At 38.3% G+C, this 22,116-nt stretch overlaps 1 protein-coding gene across 2 annotated transcripts in view; it reads left to right on the forward strand.

Annotated features, from left to right (window-relative positions):
• The window catches only part of LOC106872745 (uncharacterized), a 108,605-nt gene that overhangs the window by 82,528 nt on the left and 3,961 nt on the right, over positions 1-22,116 (forward strand). Inside the window, exon 1 of one of the 2 annotated variants that reach the window (XM_014919834.3) lies at positions 11,315-11,894. The exons of the other annotated variant lie outside the window; for it this stretch is intronic. Coding sequence (XP_014775320.1) covers positions 11,879-11,894 — 16 coding nt within the window. The 5' untranslated portion in view covers positions 11,315-11,878. Of the gene's footprint in view, positions 1-11,314; positions 11,895-22,116 lie in introns of those variants that run through there. 2 annotated transcript variants of the gene reach the window in all.

Raw genomic sequence — 22,116 nt, forward strand, 5'->3', positions numbered from 1 at the left:
TAAGCATTAGCCATTGCAGAATTAGGTCGAATATGTCCGCTAACTGAAGGTCCACACATGTACACGCACACACACACATATATACATATGCACACACACGCATACACACAATCATACGCGCCCGCGCGGGTACACATGTGTATCTGAATGAAGTTTACGTACTTTCTTTTTTCACATATGCGTGTGTTTTTGAGTACGAGTTCTGGTATTCTGTTTTGATAGGAAAAGGACCCAGTTTATGGTTTGAATCTAGGTTTGGCGAAAACAGTAAACAAAAGTCAAAGATAATCACTCGAAAAAAATGAACTTGTACTTAAGAAACAACTTCCTCTTCTCATAGACAGCCGACGGTTGTTGTACCAAGATTGGAAAACAATAAGCAAACATAATACGACTGTTAATGAAGAATGTGGATCTTGTTCAAAACGGGGGCACCAGTTTTCATTAATGTTTTATGTAGTGTTTTGGGTACCGAAAGACTTTCAAACTTCGTATACTTATCTATTTTGTGTTATAGAACAGAAAAAAATTTTTGTATTCGAATTTATTTCATGTAAAAAATTGTCTTATTTCGATAATCTCAACCAATCACTGACAAGTATTCAGCTGTTTACACTTGCTCCTTTGGAAGTTTAAGCGGTGTAAAGCGTGTTTATTCTCCATTTATAATTTCGTTAACATCTGCCTGAACTGTATGTGTACAACATTTGCTTTTTTCATTTTCTTTCACGCGTGTTTATTTCGTTAACATCTGCCTGAACTGTATGAAAGGTTTATTAGCTACTGCCTAACCCTAACCCTACTGCCAATATGCTTCAGCTATCGTTTGTTTACATAATCAGCACTTAATAATATCCGGCTGAATGGACGTCAGTCATTGGTTGAAATTACAGAAATACGACAACTTTAACATGAAATAACTTGCGATGTAGGTTTTTTTGTTAAGAAGACTAAGAGAAAAAGATGTTTTATATGACACATTCTACCAGTGTTCCAAGTTTCAAAGTGTTTCGTTAAGAAAATACTGGTGCCCCCGTTTTGAACAAGATCCAAGAATGTTCTAAATTCGTTGGTAAATAGGAAAGAGATTAAAGATTGGAGTGGTGGGAATTCTAGAGTGCCATGTTGAATCCATTGAGACATTTAGTTAGGTTTCTTTACGTTGTGGGTTCGTTTTCTGCAGGGAGTGAATTTTGCCATGCGTCTCAATGGTCTCGATAACGAGTCAACGAAGAGGCGTGCCTCGATACGATTACTCGGCCTGCTAAAACTAACAGTCCCCCTCAAAACACACGTCTTAGAAGAGAAAAAAAAAACAGGCAATACCATACAGTGTAAACGTATGTGTGTATGTATGTATGTATATAGATAGATAGATAGATAGATATATGCTTTTATATATATATATATATATATATATATATATATATATATACACACACACAAAAGAAACGGGATTGTAACGGTTTTAAAATGTCTTTGATCGTAGATTTGCTCTGTCAGGGTTTACTTGGAGCTAAAAACAATAACAAAAGAAAAATTATAGAGATATGAATGAAGTAAGTTTTAAGCATTTACTAGAGAAAGTGGGGCTTAACTATAGACACCTTCCCTACATATTTACGGCCTTGGAAATCAATAGAGAAGATTACATTGACACGAAGTTTATGAAGAAATTCTACATATTTTATCTCCACATGTATTCATTCAACTATTTTTCTATCTAGTTTTTCTTAATGACCGAACATTTTAACTTCTCATTAATGTCCCACCAAATCAGTAGACCCAGCAAAGAAACCCTCTACAATCAGATAGGGCGGGCTATAAAGTTTCAGTTGACTAGTTTGTTCGAAAATGGTATTTAACCGTTGACTCTGCTGTGTACTACAATTAGAGCGAGAAGTAAAAACACCACGTCTTTTATAACTGTGTCATGCATGAAAATATGATTAACGAGATATATCAAATTTACATGTAAACACGCACACGTATACACACATACGTACTCATACACACGTACACACAATCTTACCCAAATTAGACGTATAGGAGGCAGTCTTGCTTGTGTGATTAAAAAGTTCGCTTTGCAACCTCATGGTTCTGCGTTCGATCTCACAGCACGGGTAATGTTTTCTACTATATTCTCGGTTTAACCGATACTTTGTGAGTTGAATTCCGTTGGGGGAGACCGTGTATTCCTGTTTTACATCCTTAAAATAAGTCCAATAAAGATGGGCTCCCGCTTTTTAAGCGGCCTATTGGCTGAGTCGTTAGAGCATCGGACGAAACGCATGATGCTAGTTGTTCCGACACCTTGCGTTCTGAGTTCAAATCCAGACAAGGTCAACTTTGCTGTTCATCTCTCCAGTGTTGATAATTAAAGTACCAGTTTCGTGCGGTGGTAGACTGGTAGAACTGTTAAAGCATCAGACGGGATACCTTGCTTTACTTGTTCTGGATCTTTGTGTTCTGAGTTCAAATCCTGCCATGACCTATTCGGGTGGCAAATTAACTTCTAGTATCTCGAGTGACTTTAGCGAAATCCGTTCTGCTGCAAGCGTTCGGGACCAAGTTTCGATTTAAGAATACCTTCCTTGTTCCGTCCCACAAGCCTCGGAGGCCCTGCAAATGATCATGTGTACCACCTTCTGCTTGACTAAAAGATTTTAAAAAAGGGAATTTCGTTGATACCCTTCAAAATGAAAATAATGTAGTGATCAAAGGTTCAAAAGAGCTCTCCGCCCCAGCTCGACTAATTGGAATAAAGTCCCTCATTGACCTACTCCAGCCTCTGGCCCACATGCGTACTTTCTCCTCCCCCCCTCTCTCACTCTGCTTTTTCTACCGCAACTGTAATGGCCTCTGCTCTTTGGCACTGGCTGGGCTCATGCCGCTTCCGCCCAAGCATTCCGTTCTTACTTGTCTCCCTTATCCCATCACCCTTGTGATGTTCACCCCAACCCTTGGCCCCATACTTATTATTACACCTCATCATTCCTTCCAGATGTCGGCTCTTTGTCGGATAGTGTATTTCATCTATAACTATAAAAGAGAGTTTGTGTGTGCACGCGCGTTTGTACCTTATGCATTCCAAAACCGAGGTGCCGATTTTGACGTATGGGGTATCAAAAGATTCTGTACTGTTTCGGTTACCAATTATACTTTATTTTCATTGACATATTTGCATTACAAGAATTTAAAATTATAATCTTTTCCAGAACTCAACTATCGTAAACATTTTATACGACGATGACGTCACATTTTCTATATGAGTGTGTACTTTGAAAGACATCCAGCATCACGGCACACCTTCACTCACTCACTCTGTCTCTCTCCCTCTCTCTCTCTCTCGCGCACACACACACACACACACACACACACACACACACACACACACACATGTCCATTTCATATACACGTACATACATCTTTCACTTTCTCGTCTCCTTTTCTTTTTGCTCTCTCTCTCGCCTTTTCGATTTCTCTTTTCTCTCAATTTCTCCTCTCTTCAAAGCATAAAGGAAAGGAATGACAGAGAGAAACGCAGAATGGGGAAAAGGCAGAGACAAGAGAAAGAAACAGAGACAGAAAACAAGTTTCTATATTGAAAAGCTGAAAGACGGATAGCGAGTGAGACACGGATAGCGAGTGAGACACGGACGCTGTTTCATACCCTGTGTGTGTTCCATAGTTGAAAGTGAAAAAAAGCCGGCACAAAGAGAGGGGGAAGGCGGGAGAGAAGGGGACGCTGAGAATCCTAGAACCGAGGTCGTGTCGTACAAATTTTCAGGCCATTTTCACTTTCGTCCCATGTTTCACACATGCGTAGAATTAGGCATTATCTCTCTCTTTCAATTTCTGATTATAATGTATGGAGACCTCGTGCTGTCATCAAGTAACAACTTACATTAATTAATTGGAATTAAGAAAGGTACGCAAAAATAACTTCCTTTGGCGCACACACACAGTTACAGTTCCCCACTCCTTATTTCTTTCCTCAATTTACTCACATTCCTATGTTTTCCATACAGGACATTTCCATTTCGCCCCAAAGCAGGTAGCGAGGGGGGGGGGGGGCATTCAATATTTCTTTCAGAAAAAAACAAATTATATTTCCTACATTCATAATCTCTATTTTTCCACGTGAATAACAAATAAATTTCGAAAAACAGTTAAAAATTAGTAAAATTTCGGTGGGGAGAGGGAAATTATAATTTTGAAAACGTGATGTCTGGCAAAATCATATTAACCCCTTTGGTGGAACTGGAGGACGGCCAACCACCCCACTCTAAACTGACCTTCTCGATTTTTTTTTTCACCGGATTCCTATGTTTACGATGACGGAGATTCCGAATATGCAAAAAAAAAACCCACTTTTTCACAATTTTTTTTCACTGGCTCAGCACCTATGTTTGTGTTCTTCATCCCAAAATAATAAAAACTTTAACATATTTCCAAAATGGAACTTAATCCATGTGTATCCGCGTGCGCATATGTGCATGTGTGTGTGGAGTGGAGGTGCGTAAGAAAAACATTTACGGAAATGTACTCGTAAACTTTCTATTAAAATAAGTTGTCTTTATATGCCATGTTTACAATTTTCCATATAAACGATAGCAAAGTGTGTATCAAAGGAAATTAAAATCCTCGTTCAATGACAGATCGATCAAGTTACTAAAGGTTTAACGTATTTTCCAACGTAGATTGAAAAAAAAAATTTCGAAAAACAGTTGAAAATTAAAAATTGTGGGGGGGGGGGCGGAATTAAAAATTCTGAACACGTAGTTTATTGCATAATCGGAATCTCCCTAATCGAAAACATAGGAATCCGGTGAAAAAAGGAGAAAAAGAAGAAATCGGAAAGGTCAGTATCCAACGTACAAAAGACGCAAACCGAGAGACGGTAGATTCCATTTCAAAGTTCAGTCGTCGTAGACAACAGAGGGATCGTCCCATATAGTCCTCTATTGCTACGAGTTTTCAAGGCACACATTAACGTGGAATTTTGCAATTCTGTTCACTCCATCTAGTATGTATGCAAATATATAACCAAAGGGTCCGACATGGCTGCCTTTGGCTTTTCGGGTGCTGATTGGGCCAATGAGGTACACCAATATCTAATGGGCCGTTATGTAAGCAGTAATGAATACGCTTGGAGACTCCTTCGTTTCCCCATCCATGACAGATATCCCACAGTTGTTCACGTCTCTGTTCATTTAGAAAATGGCCAAAGAGTTTATTTTGATCCATTGAATCCCGAAAGAGTTACAGGACAAATATATGTGCAACAGGGGACGACTCTCAGAGCATTCTTTGACCTGTGTAGACGTGATGCATTCGCCGCAACCATCTTTTACTCAGACATACCGAAGTATTACACCTGGGATAACCATGTTAAGAAGTGAAGGAGGAGAAAGCTTGGTGTAACTGTCGAAGGGCACCCACACATAAAAAAAAAGTAATGCTCTAGGTCGAGTTTATACGGTCCACTCCCAAAACTTCGAATGCTACTGTCTCTGGATGCTCCTCCACAAAGTTCCTGGACCAATGTCATTCAAAGACTTTAAAATAAGTATACTCCTACTCTCTCTCTCTGTGCATGTTATATAGATACATAGATAGAGAGAGACAGACAGCTAGATAATTGCGTGTTTATATTTAAGCTTGGTATAGGTGCATTCATTTATCCACAAAATCCGTGTAATGTCGATATTCCGAAATTCCAAACTACAAAATTAATTGAATTAGATTTTAAAAAAGTTGTTGCTTAGTTCCGTATCTGCGTTAATGATACAGATCTATGATCAAAATGCATTCCAGTTGTGACCTTCCAGTCATTAATTCGAGGCATAACGTACTTCACTATGTGTATGACTTGTGTTCTTCCTTATTTAAAACGGTTGGATGTAAGTTGAGGTAGATTTGACTGTTATTTTTAGCATGGCTCATGGAAGGAAGTTGTTGAATAGAGAAAAGTGAAGAGAAAAACAAAGCATGTTGAGTAGAGATTTCCAGAAAGCCTAAACATGTAAGAAACAGAAGGATAGAATAAGCTAACTTAAATGAGATTGACAAAATTTTATTGTATCTGCCTCGCTGGAGAGAGGGAATTTCAAAAGGTGGTAGTTACCAGCATGAAGGAATTTAAATACATCTGATTCTTCGAGCAATTATGCCCGAGAGGCAAACACTTACACGACCATGTTTATGTAGCGTCGTTGTCGTTGTTGTTGTGGTATTGGTGGTGGTGGCGACGGTGGCAGTAGTAGTGATGGAGGTTGGTCGTGGTGGTGGTCGTCATTATCATCGTGGTGGTCGTGGTTGTTATTGCTGTTTAACTTCGTCTGCTCTGATCAAAGTCGGCCCAGCCACAACTGTTCTGTCTATTAATATATCAATGTGCTTCTGTTTATTGTTTTTGTTCTTGTTTTTTTTTTTAATGGTAGGGTATGTATTAGGGGAGATGTAGCTGTAATTCTCAAGCACAGGACTTTCTGAATGGTGCGTCTATCGAAAATTTACCTTTAATTTCCTTTAGTAGTATGGCCTGCCTGATGATGAGTTAGGTCCTATGCGGCCCGCTTCTCCAAAAAGGTTGCCAACTAGAATCCTTGCAGATCAAGCGACTGTGTAGAAAATCGTTCATTTCATCTCGTGCTTGTTCTGTCTTAAATATAGAAAAATGTTTCCAGATATTCAGATGACATTGTTTTTTTTTTTGCTGCCAACCAAACTACAGTTAAAATTTTACACAAGCCACTGCAATTCTGAGCCACTGTTGCCGATTGCATCTCATTCTTCTGATATATATCTGGCCAGATGAATGCATTTTATAAGTTATGAAACTTACAGAGATTTGGAACAACTCCTGTATATTCCTTTTACAAGAACTCTCTCATTTGGCTTGCTGTATAACTAGACTTGCTGATGTGATGCCCCTAAGTTTAGAATAATGGGTTATGCTTAAGAGCTACACATTCCAAAATTTAACCATAGATGTAGATTGGTATAGCATTTGTCTGAGACGGCCGTGATTTCTGTTAGCAGTAGCTTAGCTAGAGTGAGGGCGAAGGACAATATGCCCCGGGTGATGCTTTTATGGGGACGGCAGTTTTGGATCTGTTGTATAAGCCTGTACACACTGTATTGGCCCGGGTGGAGGGGCAAACTCAAAGGTTGCCCCGGATGGCATACACTCTAGCTGCATCACTGCCTGTTTGTTCTGATTTCAATCCCGCTATTATCCAAACAGTTAAAACAGGTTTGTACGGTTTTGCAGTCATTGGCAGACGTGTTTTGGAAACGCAGATGTTGTTAGGAAGCAGTTAACACTTCTAGAAATAATTCTAAGTCATGAATATAAGACAGAAACAACAGGAAACTTAAAATTTGCTCTGGTGTGGCCAACGGTTTCATGTGGGCTAGATTTTACTCTTTCTTCCCGTCCAACTAGAAAGTGACGATCTGGTAGAACTGTTAAAGCGTGAAAAGCCTTTCATCTTTTCAGTGCCGATGAAATAAAATATTACGCAAATATTGGAATAGATGGTATTGACTGATCACCTCATTTCAAAATTGCTGGCCTTGTGCCTAAATCAGAAACCATAAAAGACGAAAAACTGGCAAAATCGTTACAGTGTCGGGGGAAATGCCTTGCAATATTTGTTCTGGCTCTTAACTTTCTGCGTTTAAATCCTGCCAAGGCCAAGTTTACCTTTCATCTTTTCGGGACCGTTGAAATAAAGTACCAGTTAAGTACTGCAGTCGATCGCTGGCCTTATGCCTAAATCAAAAATCGTTCCTGCCTAACTCGAATAATATCTTTCCTACACATACACCCAAAGTTCCGTTACACACCAACCAGTTTTGAAGATAATCTTATGTGACTTAACATTTTCTTAATCACAGGCTTTAAAGCTTTTTGTATCACAGGCAGGGCCGAACTAAAATATATAGAGGTCCTAAGCACTGAAAAGATTTTGGCCCCTTTAATTCGAAATATAAACAATAGAATGAATTTTTATGTTTCAAAATGAAACAAACCAGCATTAAGATGGAAATAATATTTATTTTTGTAGACTTTCACTTTATTTATATTTGAAAAGTTTTCTCCAATTGTTTTAATTGCAAAGTCCTTGATCAGATGCTCACTATAACATCATGAACACTTCGAAATTATATTTCCGATCATATGGGCCAAAGTGATTTTTTTGTGCTGTAAACCATTTACCATTTCTGTGGTGCCTCCCATCACTTGATGCCCTAAGCACGAGCTTATTTTGCTCAATGGTTAATCCAGCGCTGATCACTGGGATCTACCTACCGTAGATCAAACAAAATGCAGGTTTGTTTCTGGGTGAAAGATAAATAGGCGCTTATCTATCACAGCTAGAAAACGTGATAACTGTTCATTTGAAACTAAACCCAGTACTGCAAACCAACGAATCATTCGCTAATTTCCTAATTTCCTTCTGCAACATACATAAGTTAAATTGTTAGCACGCCTGGTACCTACCTTCAGTTAAGTGGATACGTCTAGCTATACGATAAATAAAGCTACTTATTAATTTGTTTGGAGCATATAACTTTTACTAATGTCTATACAATTTAGAAAATTCTTAAAGATTCTAATTTTAGTTTTTTAAATTCAAAATGTTGTTAGAGTATCCACATAAGTGGAATCAAGAATGACTAGTTTGCACTGGCATCGAATCGTATGTAATAATGGAGCAAAACCAAATAGTGATATTTTGAAATACGTACGTTTCGGGTTGATATAATAGCAAATGCATCCATTACGTAAACTTTCCTCAGTTAAAGCATTTTTATTGCATATTTCGCAAACCCCAAACGTACGTATTGAATTATTTCAAAATATCACGATTTGGTTTGACTTCATTACTACAACGACACACACACAATTTCTGTCTATTAAATTCATTGGTCCAGCGTTAAAGTAGAAGACAGCTGCCCAAAGTACCGTGCAGATGGAACTGAACCCAAAACCACGTGGTTAGATAGTGAACTTCTTAACACAACCATGTACAAACAGCATGATCAAATTATAAAGAAATTTGCTTCATATTCACGAGGTCCCGGGTTCAATCCTTCTGCATGTCATCTTGGGTAAGTGTTTTTTTTTATCATAACGTCGTGTCGACTCAAGCCTTGTCAGTGTGACTTGAGGGGAAACTGTTTAGAAGCCTATCTAATGGATCGTATCTGCAATTCAAAGGTGCAGCCTTGTGGCACGCGATTCTGCTTGAAAATTGCATTGTCATGTGTCTTTGGAATATTTAGCCAATGGATAGATAATTCAGTTTGATCGAATGACTGAATACTCGTCGTCGAACACGACGGAGATCCATTACTAAATTCGTGTTTATCTTAACTGCTTAACGAACGAGTTAAAAAGCGATGTCCCCTTCACTCCCAACACCTCCCACATATTCTGATCCCTTCCCTCTACCATCATTACATCTCATCTAAAAACAGTCGTACGATTTCATCAACGGCTGAAACGGCAGCAGCCAGCTTCTTGCTCTGCCGTTGTGTTAGATTAGTTCCATTAGAACGAAGACGAAGCAGCTTATCTCTTAACAAATGCTCGTCAACTGTGAGCTGACACATAACAGGCTGTGGATGAATGTGTGCGTGCGCGTGCGCGTATGTCTGTGTGTGTGTGTGTATGAATGTGTGTTGCTGTATGTGTGTGTCTGCTTGTGTTGAGGTGTTTGTCTATGTTTTTGCGTGCGTTTGTGCTATGTTGAGTGTATGTGTTGTGCTGTGTTGTGTGTGTCTCAAGTGCACGTCTGCGTTTGCGTGTCTACCTTAGTCGCAAAAACTTTTACTGTACGAGCCAACGAAGGAGCCTCTACGTGGATGATCGACCTGCTAGAAATAGCTGCCAAATTTTCCTGAAGTCACACACTCTAACGCCTTAGAAAAGGACACAGTGTAATGTGGTTTTGGGGTTTCGTGCATAGGAACGCCTTTCACCAAATCACTCTCTACCGTTTTCAGAATGATAAAGTAAAGAACGTATTGTAATCCTCGATACTCTGTAACAGAAAATAAAATAAAACAAAAACGAGATGGTTACAGCTGGAACGCCTTTCAAGTGTACTGGATCAGGGCTTGCCTTGGGAAAAAGAGTTTTTTGAAAAAGTAGTAGGGTATGATTTGAGGGGGATTTTGCTGCTATTTGTAACAACACTAACGAATACGTAGATGCTACATCGTCGGTGGCGGTGATTATAGATTTTATTGTTTTGCTCCATGCCAACCCTATGGTCAGATTTTTCAGTCGTGACAAACTTGTATTGTATTTTTTAGACGTAGCATAAATAAGGGATCTTCAAATTTTCACTTTATTTTTGATTTCAAAATTTTCTACGCTGACGTAATTTCATTATTATTAATTTCGAAAGAAGACGGCGAGTTGGCAGAATCGTTAGCACGCCGGACAATATGCTTCGCAGCATTTCCTCCATCTTGTGTACTGCGTTCAAATGCAGCCGACTTTACCTTTCAACCTTCTCGGGGGTCAATGAAATAAGAACCAGTTGACCACTAGCGTCAATATATTGTCTACCCATTCCCCCAATTTCAAGTCCTCTGCCTATAACAGAAAGGAATATTGATTTATCTTCCATATTTTACTTGTTTCAATTACTACACTACGGCCATGCTGGGGCACCCCTTAAAGGGTTTTATTCGAACAAAACGACCCTAGTTCTTTTATTTAAAAAGGCCTGGTACGTATTCTTTTGCCGAATTGAGGGATAACTTTCGTCATCTGCATGCAAAACTATATTGTTTGAAAATAATCTGCTGAAAATTTGAAATACTTCAAGCGGTTAGACGAAATTTAACAAGATCCTAAATAGGCCCACTTTATCACGTGTTCATTTTAAAGGAAGTATGGTGTGATTTGAGGACGATTTGGCTGCTATTTCTATTTCTATGGCTGCAGATCGTGCGACCAACTCTCTCTCTCATCTTTGGCTTGTGGTAGCTTAATACACAATAAGGCTTCACACATGCAATACGAAGTTGAAAAACTTCGAGTAACTGCGATTATCCATGCCACTCGTAAACAAAATCTCCCTTAAGGCTGTATAAAAGGTTTAAAAAAACGGGCGCAGGGTTAATTCCAATAAGCTCGAGTCAATCGAAATGTTTTTGTAAAATATAGACAAAAGACCATTGCAGACGAAGTGTGGATCTGGTGGTAGGTGGCGGTTTTAGTAGTAGTAGGTGGTGGTGGTGGTGGTAGTAGTGTTGTAATAGTTGTAAAAGTATTAACAGTTGTAATAGTAAGAGGACTGGTGAAGGTGGTAATAGCTGTAATAGTTGTGGAAGTATTAACAGTTGTAAAAGTAGTAGTAGTAGTGATGGTGGTGATTGTCGTCGTAGTAGTAATCATGGTGGCAGCAGCAGTTGTGTTTTTAAACGTAACCAACATCTTCACATCTTGCTTCGCTCTCATCATTCTCCACACACACGCCCGCACACACAAACATACATGCATGCGCGCGCGCACACACACACGTACACATACACACTCTTATACCCAACCCGGGTCCCTGCAGCCCACAACGATTTGTAAAGGTTTGCTGAGGAGTAGTGGAAGGAAGAATTAAATGACGGCTAGAAAAACCACAGTACTGGCTGACAGCACGAAAGAGTGAGAGAGAGAGGGGGGTATCGACATAGAGAGAGAGAGACAGAGGGGGGCATCGGCATAGAAAAAGAGAGAGATTCAGTTAATTCCTTAAAGCACGAGGTAAACACAGGGGACAATTTTTTTTAACTTGAGAACAAATAACTGTGATTTTACAACCTCATCGACCTCCGTTTACCTCAAGATTATACCATGAAGTACAGATCAGGTTAGCTAAGAGTTATATTTTGAATTTGAATCATTTGATTTTCTATTGTCAAGTGGAATATTTTTCTTTTTGTTTTCTTTATATAAAGTTGATAGTAAGAATGCTTATTGTATCCTTGTATTTCATTGACAACTATTGTAACTAATGCTTCCTGGAGAGGTATGAACGACACACAATCTATCCCCACACCCCTTCTTTCGTCCTTTTTAAATATGTGCATTTGTACCTCATATACGAACATCACAGTTAATTTAACGTATTTCTGATTTCGAAATTAGAAGCACGAAGCATCAGACAGTATAATGCAAAGCCCATAGTTTGGTTTCCCTTCCACTTTATTTTACCGTGTTCATGAGACGGCTTTAGATTTAATTTCCTAAACTCTAACCTCGCTTTGTTTACTGGTGTAAATTTTATAATGCCATTAGGACAAAATGCATTGTCAACCGCCGGCGTGTCTCGAACTCCGCTATCGGATCTCTTCTAGCTGCACCTTTCACAGAAATTTTATTTACATGGATGGTGGGATAGGATGTTGCGGCATTCAGGGCTTTTCCAAGTATATTAAATATGGTTCTTGCTATTTCAGTAAAATGTCCATATCGCAAATACGTATTTATTTTGATCTGTTACAAGTCTGTTTTGTGCGGAGGTTTCAAAGTCGATCGATACCAGTAGTGTATTTATTGCTACTTAATTCATTAACTGCTATTGTTTCATCAAGGGCTGAAATACATTTGAACTGTGAATAGTGAGAGATTGAATTGGAAACTTTTGCATTTAGCTTGGAACAGTTCTTGGTAAACTGACCTAAGTATATGACTTACTTATTTTATAAGTAACGATCACCTTGGAATTATTTAGAAGGAAAAAGTCACCGGTTTTTTTTACCTCAAATCATGTTGTCATTGAGTGCAAGTCATGTAATAAGCTACTTAAAATATATTATTCAACTATTTCAACTGTTATTTATCGTATTTAAATGAAATGTTTTTTTGTCTCGTCAAAATTTTGACTTTATATCCTTTGTCGATGTTTCTAAAGATAGCCTGGGCCTTAGATGTAATTCAGTGCCACATCTGTCACTCTTACGGCATTAGATATAAATGATGAATACGAACAACAAATGTTAAAAACAAAATTATTCTAAGCAACTAGCAAGAACGTTGGATCATCACTGCAAGTTTACATAAAATACTAGTTAAATGTTGTTTAAACAGGTAAATAAATTTATAGTAACTTGCTTTCCATTTTGTCCGCCGGGACCATGGGGCGATCTGAATTACAGGAGATGGAGAGAATGTTATAATGAATTGTACTTATTTTACGGACCCCCGGGGAGGGCAGCGTCGACCACCGTGGGATTTCACTCATAACGCGAATTATAGCAATGTAAACAATGATTTGTAACGTTTGCACGAGGCCAGGACATACTTGTGGAGGATACGTGAGTATAGTAATAAATTAAGATCGATGCTATCGATTTTATTTTATCGACAGCAATAGATTAGATCGACTCCAGTAATTGACTAGTTTTTATTTCATCGGCAATTTACGACTAGAGAGACGTCGTTTGAGCAGCTGTAAAAATCTTCTCCCACATTAAATCCGATCTATTTTACACATGGAATGTTATCCTAGATGCATATACGTCTGTGCGTGTGTTTTTGTTCATCATCATTGCTTGACAACCCGGTGTGTTGGTTTGTTTACGCCCCCGTAACTTAGCGGTTCGGCAAAAAAGAGGGGGATAGAATAATTACCAGACTTTAAAAAATACATAACAGTGCCGACTTGTTCGACTAAGCCCTTGAAGGCGGTGCCCCAGCATGACCGCAGTCCCATGACTGAAAGAAGTAAAAAATGATCGACGCTTTCATATATACTTTAGTTTTGCATTCGCTATTTGTATTTAATAATTCGTTTTGCAAGATTCCTGATGTGAAATCGTGTGTTGAAACAGATATTGTTGTGGCCATCTCGAAATACAATATTGTGTTTATTCCATTTTGTCAATTGAGTTTATTATTATTTGCAATGCTTGTTATTGCTAATTGAAACAGAAAAAAGAATATCCAACGCATTTAAAATGCAAATAAATTACCAAATTAAATTTATAAGGTGACTTGAACGAGAGAGAGTGAGAGAGGTCATGTTGTGTTTGTAATAGTGGGTTGGTTGGTTGGCTGGCTGGTTAGCTGGTTGGTGATGGTTGTTTGTGATCTGCATTTGGGTAACCAACGTGAACATGTGCGATGAGGATTGCGCATGCGCAATTGAGAACTTAGAGATTGCGTGAGATTAGGTGGAGGAAGAGAGTATTAAAGGTAGCTTTAAAGAGTGTGGTGGTGGTGGGGGGGGGATACAGGACTGTTTACGAAACAAGTATATTTGGTGAAGTAAAAAGAGAGAAGAATGTATCGGTGTGACATTGGTAGTGTTTAGTTTTCAGTGGGCTCTTAAACGCGATTGGTGGGCTTAGCTTGTAGGGTTCAGCGAGGCTAACTTGCCCTAGATACTGTGAATGAAAACGAAATATGTATTAAAAGACTTTTAAGAATACATAGTGCGTCTGTATACACAAACATACACATATATGTATATATATATATATATATATATATATATATATATATATATATATATATATATAAGGCTCTGCACAGCGTTTTGGGGTTAATTTTAAATGTAAGTTGACGCGCCTATCCTCGACTTTGTTTCCTCATAAGTTTCTGAAAAATGCTCATTTTAAAATAAAATTTTGCAGCGATACGTTTTTGAGGGTATTTATAAAATTTAGAAAAATAGAAATTTTGGAAAGAGTTTCAGATTGTTCTTACCTCTTCCCTTCTCCTGTCCAAATTTATTAGCACCAGTTTCTGTAACTTGAGCATTCTTCACTTTTCTTTTTCTAGATTTATATGTAATTCAAAAACACGCTTTTTCACGAATTATGAGCAAATAAATTTGATAAGGGATGAAAATGATTCGAAACTCCTTTCAAAAATTCTTTTTATTTTTTGTTATTAACAACAAGGAGTGGCTGTGTGGTAAGTAGCTTGCTCACCAACCACATGATTCCGGGTTCAGTCCCACTACGTGGCACCTTGGGCAAGTGTCTTCTACTATAGCCTCGGGCCGATCAAAGCCTTGTGAGTGGATTTGGTAGACGGAAATTGAAAGAAGCCTCTCGTATATATGTATATATATATGTGTGTGTGTTTGTCCCCCACCATCGCTTGACAACCGATGCTGGTGTGTTTACGTCCCCCGTAATTTAGCGGTTCGGCAAAAAGAGACCGATAGAATAAGTACTAGGCTTACAAAAGAATAAGTCCTGGGGTCGATTTTCTCGACTAAAGCGGTGCTCTAGCACGGCCGCAGTCAAATGACTGAAACAAGTAAAAGAGTAAAGAGTAACTGTTATCAACGTAACCATAATCTACTTTCACGAAAACTTACATCTATAAAATATCACTCAAAAATATGCTTTTTTTTTTTTCAAAAAGTTTTGAGGAAAGGAAAGTCGGCTGTGGGGTTCAGCAAGGCTAACTTGCCCTAGATACTGTGAATGAAAATGAAATGTGTATTAAAAGACTTTTAAGAATACATAGGCAGTGCGTCTATATACACACACCTACACCTGCGGCGTGCCCTATCTCCGACTCTGTTTCCTTATAAGTTTCTGGAGAATGTGTCTTTTTGAATAAACTTTTGTAGTTGTGGGTGTGTAGTAAGAAGCTTGCTTCTTAACCACATGGTTCTGAGTACAGTCCCACTGAGTGGCATCTTGGGCGAGTGTCTCCTATAGTAGATTTGGTAGACAGAAGCTGGAAGAAGCCCGCCGTATATATATGTGTATATATATATATATATTTATATAAAGGGCATTATTATAGAAATAATAACGCCACACAGTGGACTTCTCAATATATATGTGTGTGCGCGCGTTTGTCTCTTCTTCTTCCCCCCCCCCCCCGCTTGACAACCGGTGGTGTGTTTACGTCCCCGTAACTTAACATTTCAGCAGAGGCCAATAGAATAAATACCAGTCTTAGCTCCCCCCCCCCCGGAAAAAATGAATGAAAAATAGTCCTGGGGTCAACTCATTCAACTAAAAATTCTTCAAGGCGGTGCCCCAGCATGGCCGCAGTCTATCGACTGAAACAAGTAAAGGATAAAAGATGTGGGTGAAAATAGCGTCAAACTGTCGGTGTGCAGTAAAATTTACCTTCTTTGATATGCATAAAAATTGTAATCTCCCTCTGAAAAGCAAATACTGTAGAAATATAACATTTTTAATCTCTTTATAAACAGAAAAAATGGGATTGATGTAACTAGATTCTTGTCTAAGACGCTATTAATAGCTATAGCTTCTAATATTTCTGTGAGCAGAAGATGGCTATTCTTTCTCCGGTGAAGGTCCTAACAAACTGGTATCGTAAGATCGCCAAAAAAAGGAAAACAGAAACTGGTGTGTAATAATTATTTTACACAATGTAACTAAATTGTTAATCAAAATAAGTCTAACTTAACTTACATTTCAAATCTGCGCACATTCTCGCTCGCGCACAGAGTGGAAGCCCCTTATTGTGGTTACTTTGGGATGAAGCCGTTTCTGTAGCAATAATCTGTTGATTACATTAAACAAGATATCACAATAACTGGACTTCTGTTAATAAAAATAACTGTCTGATAGAATCTTGGTTTATCGCAAGTCGCAACCTCTCTCTCTCTCTCTCTCTCACTCTCTCTCTCTCTCTCTCACTCTCTCTCTCTTTCTCTCTCTCTCTCTCTCCCTATATATATATATATATATATATATATATATATATATATATATATATATATATACACACACACACACACACAAACACATATGTAAGCATATTAGTTCGTTTGTTTTATGTCCATTTTTGCATGGTAGCATGGGTTAGATGACTCCAACATTGTTTTTCATTTGGATGCTCTTCTATCGCTAAAGCTTTATCTTTTTTTTTTCCAAGTGACGGATTCAGTCACACCAACCAACACAACATACCAGTATCTCCACTATCAATTCCAACATACAATACCACCATACCAATATTCTTTCACCACCATCGACATTTACTTATCCATCCCGTCTTTGAAGGCATTGCACTTTTATTTGGATTTCCAGTGATTAGTGTAGTAGTTTACGTGTGTGTGTGTGTGTGTGTGTATACTTACATATACACACGAATATATGTTCCAGAGTATGAGAATGCCTTATTGGAAACAGATTGTGTAAGATTCAGATGATGAAGAGTATGTTTAAAAGAGTGATAGGGCAAAACTGTTTATGCAACTGAGAAGGAAGGATATTTGGCAAAATGAGAATATACATAGTTGTGTGTGTGTGTGTTTTATTTATTCTTTTACATGTTTCAGTCATTAGACTGCAGTCGTGCTAGGGGTACCATCTTGAACTTTTAATCGAAGGAGTCAACCCCACTCCTTTTGTTTTTTTAACTTCTGGTACTTATTCTTTCGGTCTTTTTTTGTTTACGGGGATATAAAACCCCCACCAATACATGCTGCTAAGCAGTGATGTAAGACACAGACACACTCACTCACACTCACATTCTTTTATTCTTGTATGTGTTTCGGCCCAGAGGCTGTGGCCATGCTAGAGCATACATACATATATATATACACACGCATGTATGAGTGTGTATACTTCAATGAAATTTAAATCAAAATGTTGTTGTTGGCAAAGTACATATTTTGCCAGCAGTTATTCACCCAGCATTTGTTTTTACTGACTCAACGGCTGAATGCATGTTGGCACAATATGTACAGTACCAAAATTTTACCTAATGCCCCAGGAAAATTTGATTAAATGATTTATACTCTTGTCTCTGCTGATGTTGAATACTCCAGTTTAGTTCATTAGCATTAATGTATGTCTGTGTAAGTATATCTGTATATATTCTACAGCTGAATTGACTGTTTCATGTTCCTATTCAAACTCTTCTCAGGAAGACAATGCTGTGTCTTTCCTTCTTCTAACAGTTCAAATACTAACTTGAAAAATTCATTTGCAATGCCAACATAGAAATAAAGGTCTCGTGTTACAATAGGTGCTGAATACGTTATTAAATAGTGGTTTACTTAGTTATTTAAGTATGATCTCAATGTATTCATATATATATATATATATATATATATATATATATATGTATATATATATATATATATATATATATATATATATATATACATACATATATGCGTGTGTGTGTGTGTGTGTGTGTGTAAAGGCGGCAAGGGCGAGCTAGCAGAAACGTTAGCTTGCCGGGCGAAATGCTTAGCGATATTTCGTCTGTTTTTACAATCTGAGTTCAAATTCCTCCGAGGTTGACTTTGCCTTTCACCCTTTCGGGGGTTGATAAATTAAGCACCAGTTGCATACTGGGGTTAATCTAATCGACTGTCTCCCCCCCCCCCTAAATTTCGGGCCGTGTACCTAGAATTAAAAAGAATGTACATGTGTGTGTGTGTGTGTGTATCAGTGAAAATGTGTAGCTTAGTGTTTAGAGTATTTGGGTTACAATGGCACATTGTGTCCTTGAGCAAGACACTTTATTTCATGTTGCTTCAGTTCACTCAGCTGCCAAAATGAGTAGTACCAAGGGTCGACCTTGTCACACTGAATCTCTCTCAGAACTACTTTAAAGGGACATCTGTCTGTGGAGTGTTTGGCACTTGCACATTAATTTCACAAGCAGGCTTTTCCATTGGTTGGATCAACTGGAACACTCATTACCATAACCAACAGAGTGCTAATATGTGTGTGTGTATCATCATCAATTAATGTCTGTGTTCCAAGCATGCATGGTTTGTCAGGATTTCATGAGCCCAAAGACTGCATCATGCTCCAGTGTCTTCTTTGACATGGTTTCTGTGACGGGATGCCCTTCTTTATATCAACCACTTTACAGCTTGTACTGGGTGCTTTTTCTCATGCCACCAGCACCAGTGAGGCTGCCATGCAGTTTGCAAGACTGTGAATCCCAAGAGGGCAACTTTATGTGTGGGATAACAGTATAAAAAAACAGAGCAGAACCTTTTTGTTGCTGTGGAGGGGCTACGTGACTACTTACATTTTAGAAGACAGGGTGGACCTGATTATATATATATGTGTATATATATATATGTATATATATATATATATATATATATATACATACCCATACATCTCTATAAATATATATGCCAATATTGAAAGAAAGATGATTCAATCTTATGTTATATGTATTGAGTACTTAACTGAATGGTGCTTGTCTTAGTTAACTGACGACAATCTCATACATACCAAGTAAAAAGTACGTGTGTTGGTGTCACATAAAAAGCAGCTGTGCTGGCACCATGTAAAAAGCACCCATGCTGGTGTCACATGAAAGGAAAACCAGTGCTGACACCATGTAAAAAAAAAACTCTCATGCTAGTGCCACATACAATGCACCCAGTACATTTTGTAAAGTGGTTGGTGTTAGGAGGGGCATCCAGCTGCAGAAACCATACCAAACCAGACAATTGAAGCCTTAGTGCAGCTCTGGTTTACCAGCTCTGGTTAAACTGTCTAACCCATGCCAGCATGGAAAACGGACATGGAACGATGATGATGATGATAGATATATATCACCAGTTGCCATGATTGATTGCTAAATCCACAAGTTTTTTTTATTCTCTCTCTGTTTATTTCTTCATATTCCTTTCTGTTGAAGAGCATGGGCTCGAAACGTAAAAGACTTTCTCGCTTTCCCGAGCGTCAAACTAATATACCTGCTTGTTGTTCATACACCTGTCTTTGTCTTTTGTTTTTCTGTAAATTTCAACTCTCTTTCTCTCTCTCTATATATATATGTGTGTGTGTGTGTGTGTATATATGCAGGGCCATCCTAGGAGCATTATAGGCCCTCTGGGCAATTGCCCTATGTACTCATGCCTTAAGAGATTACTGTATATGTGTACTTACTGGTACCACCAAATCAATGTAGTGGTTCAGCATGAGTAACCAGCTTATTGCAAGTCGAATTGATCTCGATTAGGTGCTGTGCAAAACAGAGACCCTACATAGCTGCATGACTTGCTAGAAATGGCTGCTGCACCATGCTCTGTGATCTTTAACAAGGAAATGACACATTCAATAATGGTTTCTAATAAAAGTACAAGATCAGAAATTTGTGGGGAAGAAGGGGCTTCATTGATTCAGTTGACCAGTAATTTATTTACTGACCCGGAAAGGATAAAAAGCAGAGTTGGTCCCAAAAGGTAAAGAGCCATAAATTAAATCGAATAATTGGGTACTTGATGTATTCCTTTATAGTCCAGATGTTGTGAATACCTTTGATCATGGATCTACTCAGTCAGGGTTAACCTGGGGCTAAACAACAAAAGCAAAACAGAGTGGTCTCGACCAGCTGTGCTTGTGTGCATGCATGTTTGTGTGTGTGTTTGTAAGGGAACATCAGCAATAACAACTATCATTTTACAACCTAATTATTGCTTTGCCTTTATGTCTCAACTGCCAACGCAAACCGTTGTCTGCTTTATGTTTTGTGATCTGATGCCAGGAGCAGACATTTTCATTCTATTTATGGCTGAATGGTTAGCATTTCATTCTTGTCTAGACTGACATCAACTGCCCCTTTACATTCAGACACACACACACACACACACACACACATCTTAAATAGATCCGTATTGCTGACTTCAAGAGACATCAATATATATACATATATATACACACACATACACACACACATATATATATATATATATATATATATATATATATATATATATATATATACACACACATACATATATATATATATATATATATATATATATATATTTATGTGTGTGTGTGTGCATATATATATATATATATATATATATATATGCGGGCATGGCTGTGTGGTTAGGAAGCTTGCTTCCCAGCTACATGGTTTCGGGTTCAGTCCCACCGCGTGGCACCTTGGGTAAGTGTCTTCTGCTATAACCCCGAGCCGACCGAAGCTTTGTGATTGAATTTGGTAGGCGGAAGTTACTGCCGTGTGTGTATATGTCTGTGTATGTGCTTGTGCCTCTCTCCCAGAGAGTGAGAGGGGGAAAATATATATAGATATATGTCATTATCATTTGATATCTACTTTTCCATACTTGCACTGATCATACAGAAGTCATTGAGGCAGATTTACATGCTTCCAAGCAAGGTAATAAATATTTCCCCATCATCAGACATGTTTTTCACAGAAGACTGAAAATGAATATCATTTTAATCATAGGTCTGCTCCATGATAGCTGTTTAGAAGTGCAAGACTTCATTACTTACTTATTGGCACTCCATCAGTTATGATGACCAGTGTTCTACCTGATCTGATCAATGGAATACCTGCTCGTGAAATTAACATACAAGTGGCTGAGCACTCCACAAACACGTGTACCCTTAATGTAGTTCTCAGGGAGATTCAGCATGACACTGATTGTGACAAGGCTGGCCCTTTTAGTATCAGGTTTGTTTTCCAGCTGAGTGGACTGGAGCCACGTGAAATAAAGTGCCTTGCTCAGAGACACAATGTGCTGCCAGGAATCAAACTCACGACCTTGTGACCATAAGCTGGATACACTAACCACTTAGCCACATGCCTTCACAAGACATCATTGTATTTTAAAAAAAAGGTACGAATAGTATTAAAAAGCAACTTAATGTCTCATAAGTAGTATTTAAACTTGTAAATGTGACATTCAATATTTCAAACAAAGCTTTACCATCATCATCATCATCATCGTTTAACGTCCGCTTTCCATGCTAGCATGGGTTGGACGATTTGACTGAGGACTGGTGAAACCGGATGGCAACACCAGGCTCCAATCACAACTATTATTCTGTTCTATGGTTATTATTATTATTTGATGAAAACTCTCAGTTTATTTTGCTGAGTATATAGGAAAGTGTGAGCTGTCCACAGCCAGCAGACTAAGGCGACACTTGTTTACTGGTCATGCTTCTTTTGTAGGTGTTCAACCTTTATATTTGTACCAATCTTTTTGAGCCATGTTCATAGTTGAGTGCTGATACTTCCAAGTGCACCAATTACTGTTGGTATCATGTCTACTCTCCTCATTGACCACAACCTTCGTATTTCCAAGTTCAAATCATCATAGTTGTTCAGTTTTTCTTCTTTTTTCT

The sequence above is a fragment of the Octopus bimaculoides genome, chromosome 2, assembly GCF_046866305.1.
Source record: "Octopus bimaculoides isolate indiv1 chromosome 2, ASM4686630v1, whole genome shotgun sequence".
In the NCBI taxonomy this organism is placed as follows: domain Eukaryota; kingdom Metazoa; phylum Mollusca; class Cephalopoda; order Octopoda; family Octopodidae; genus Octopus; species Octopus bimaculoides.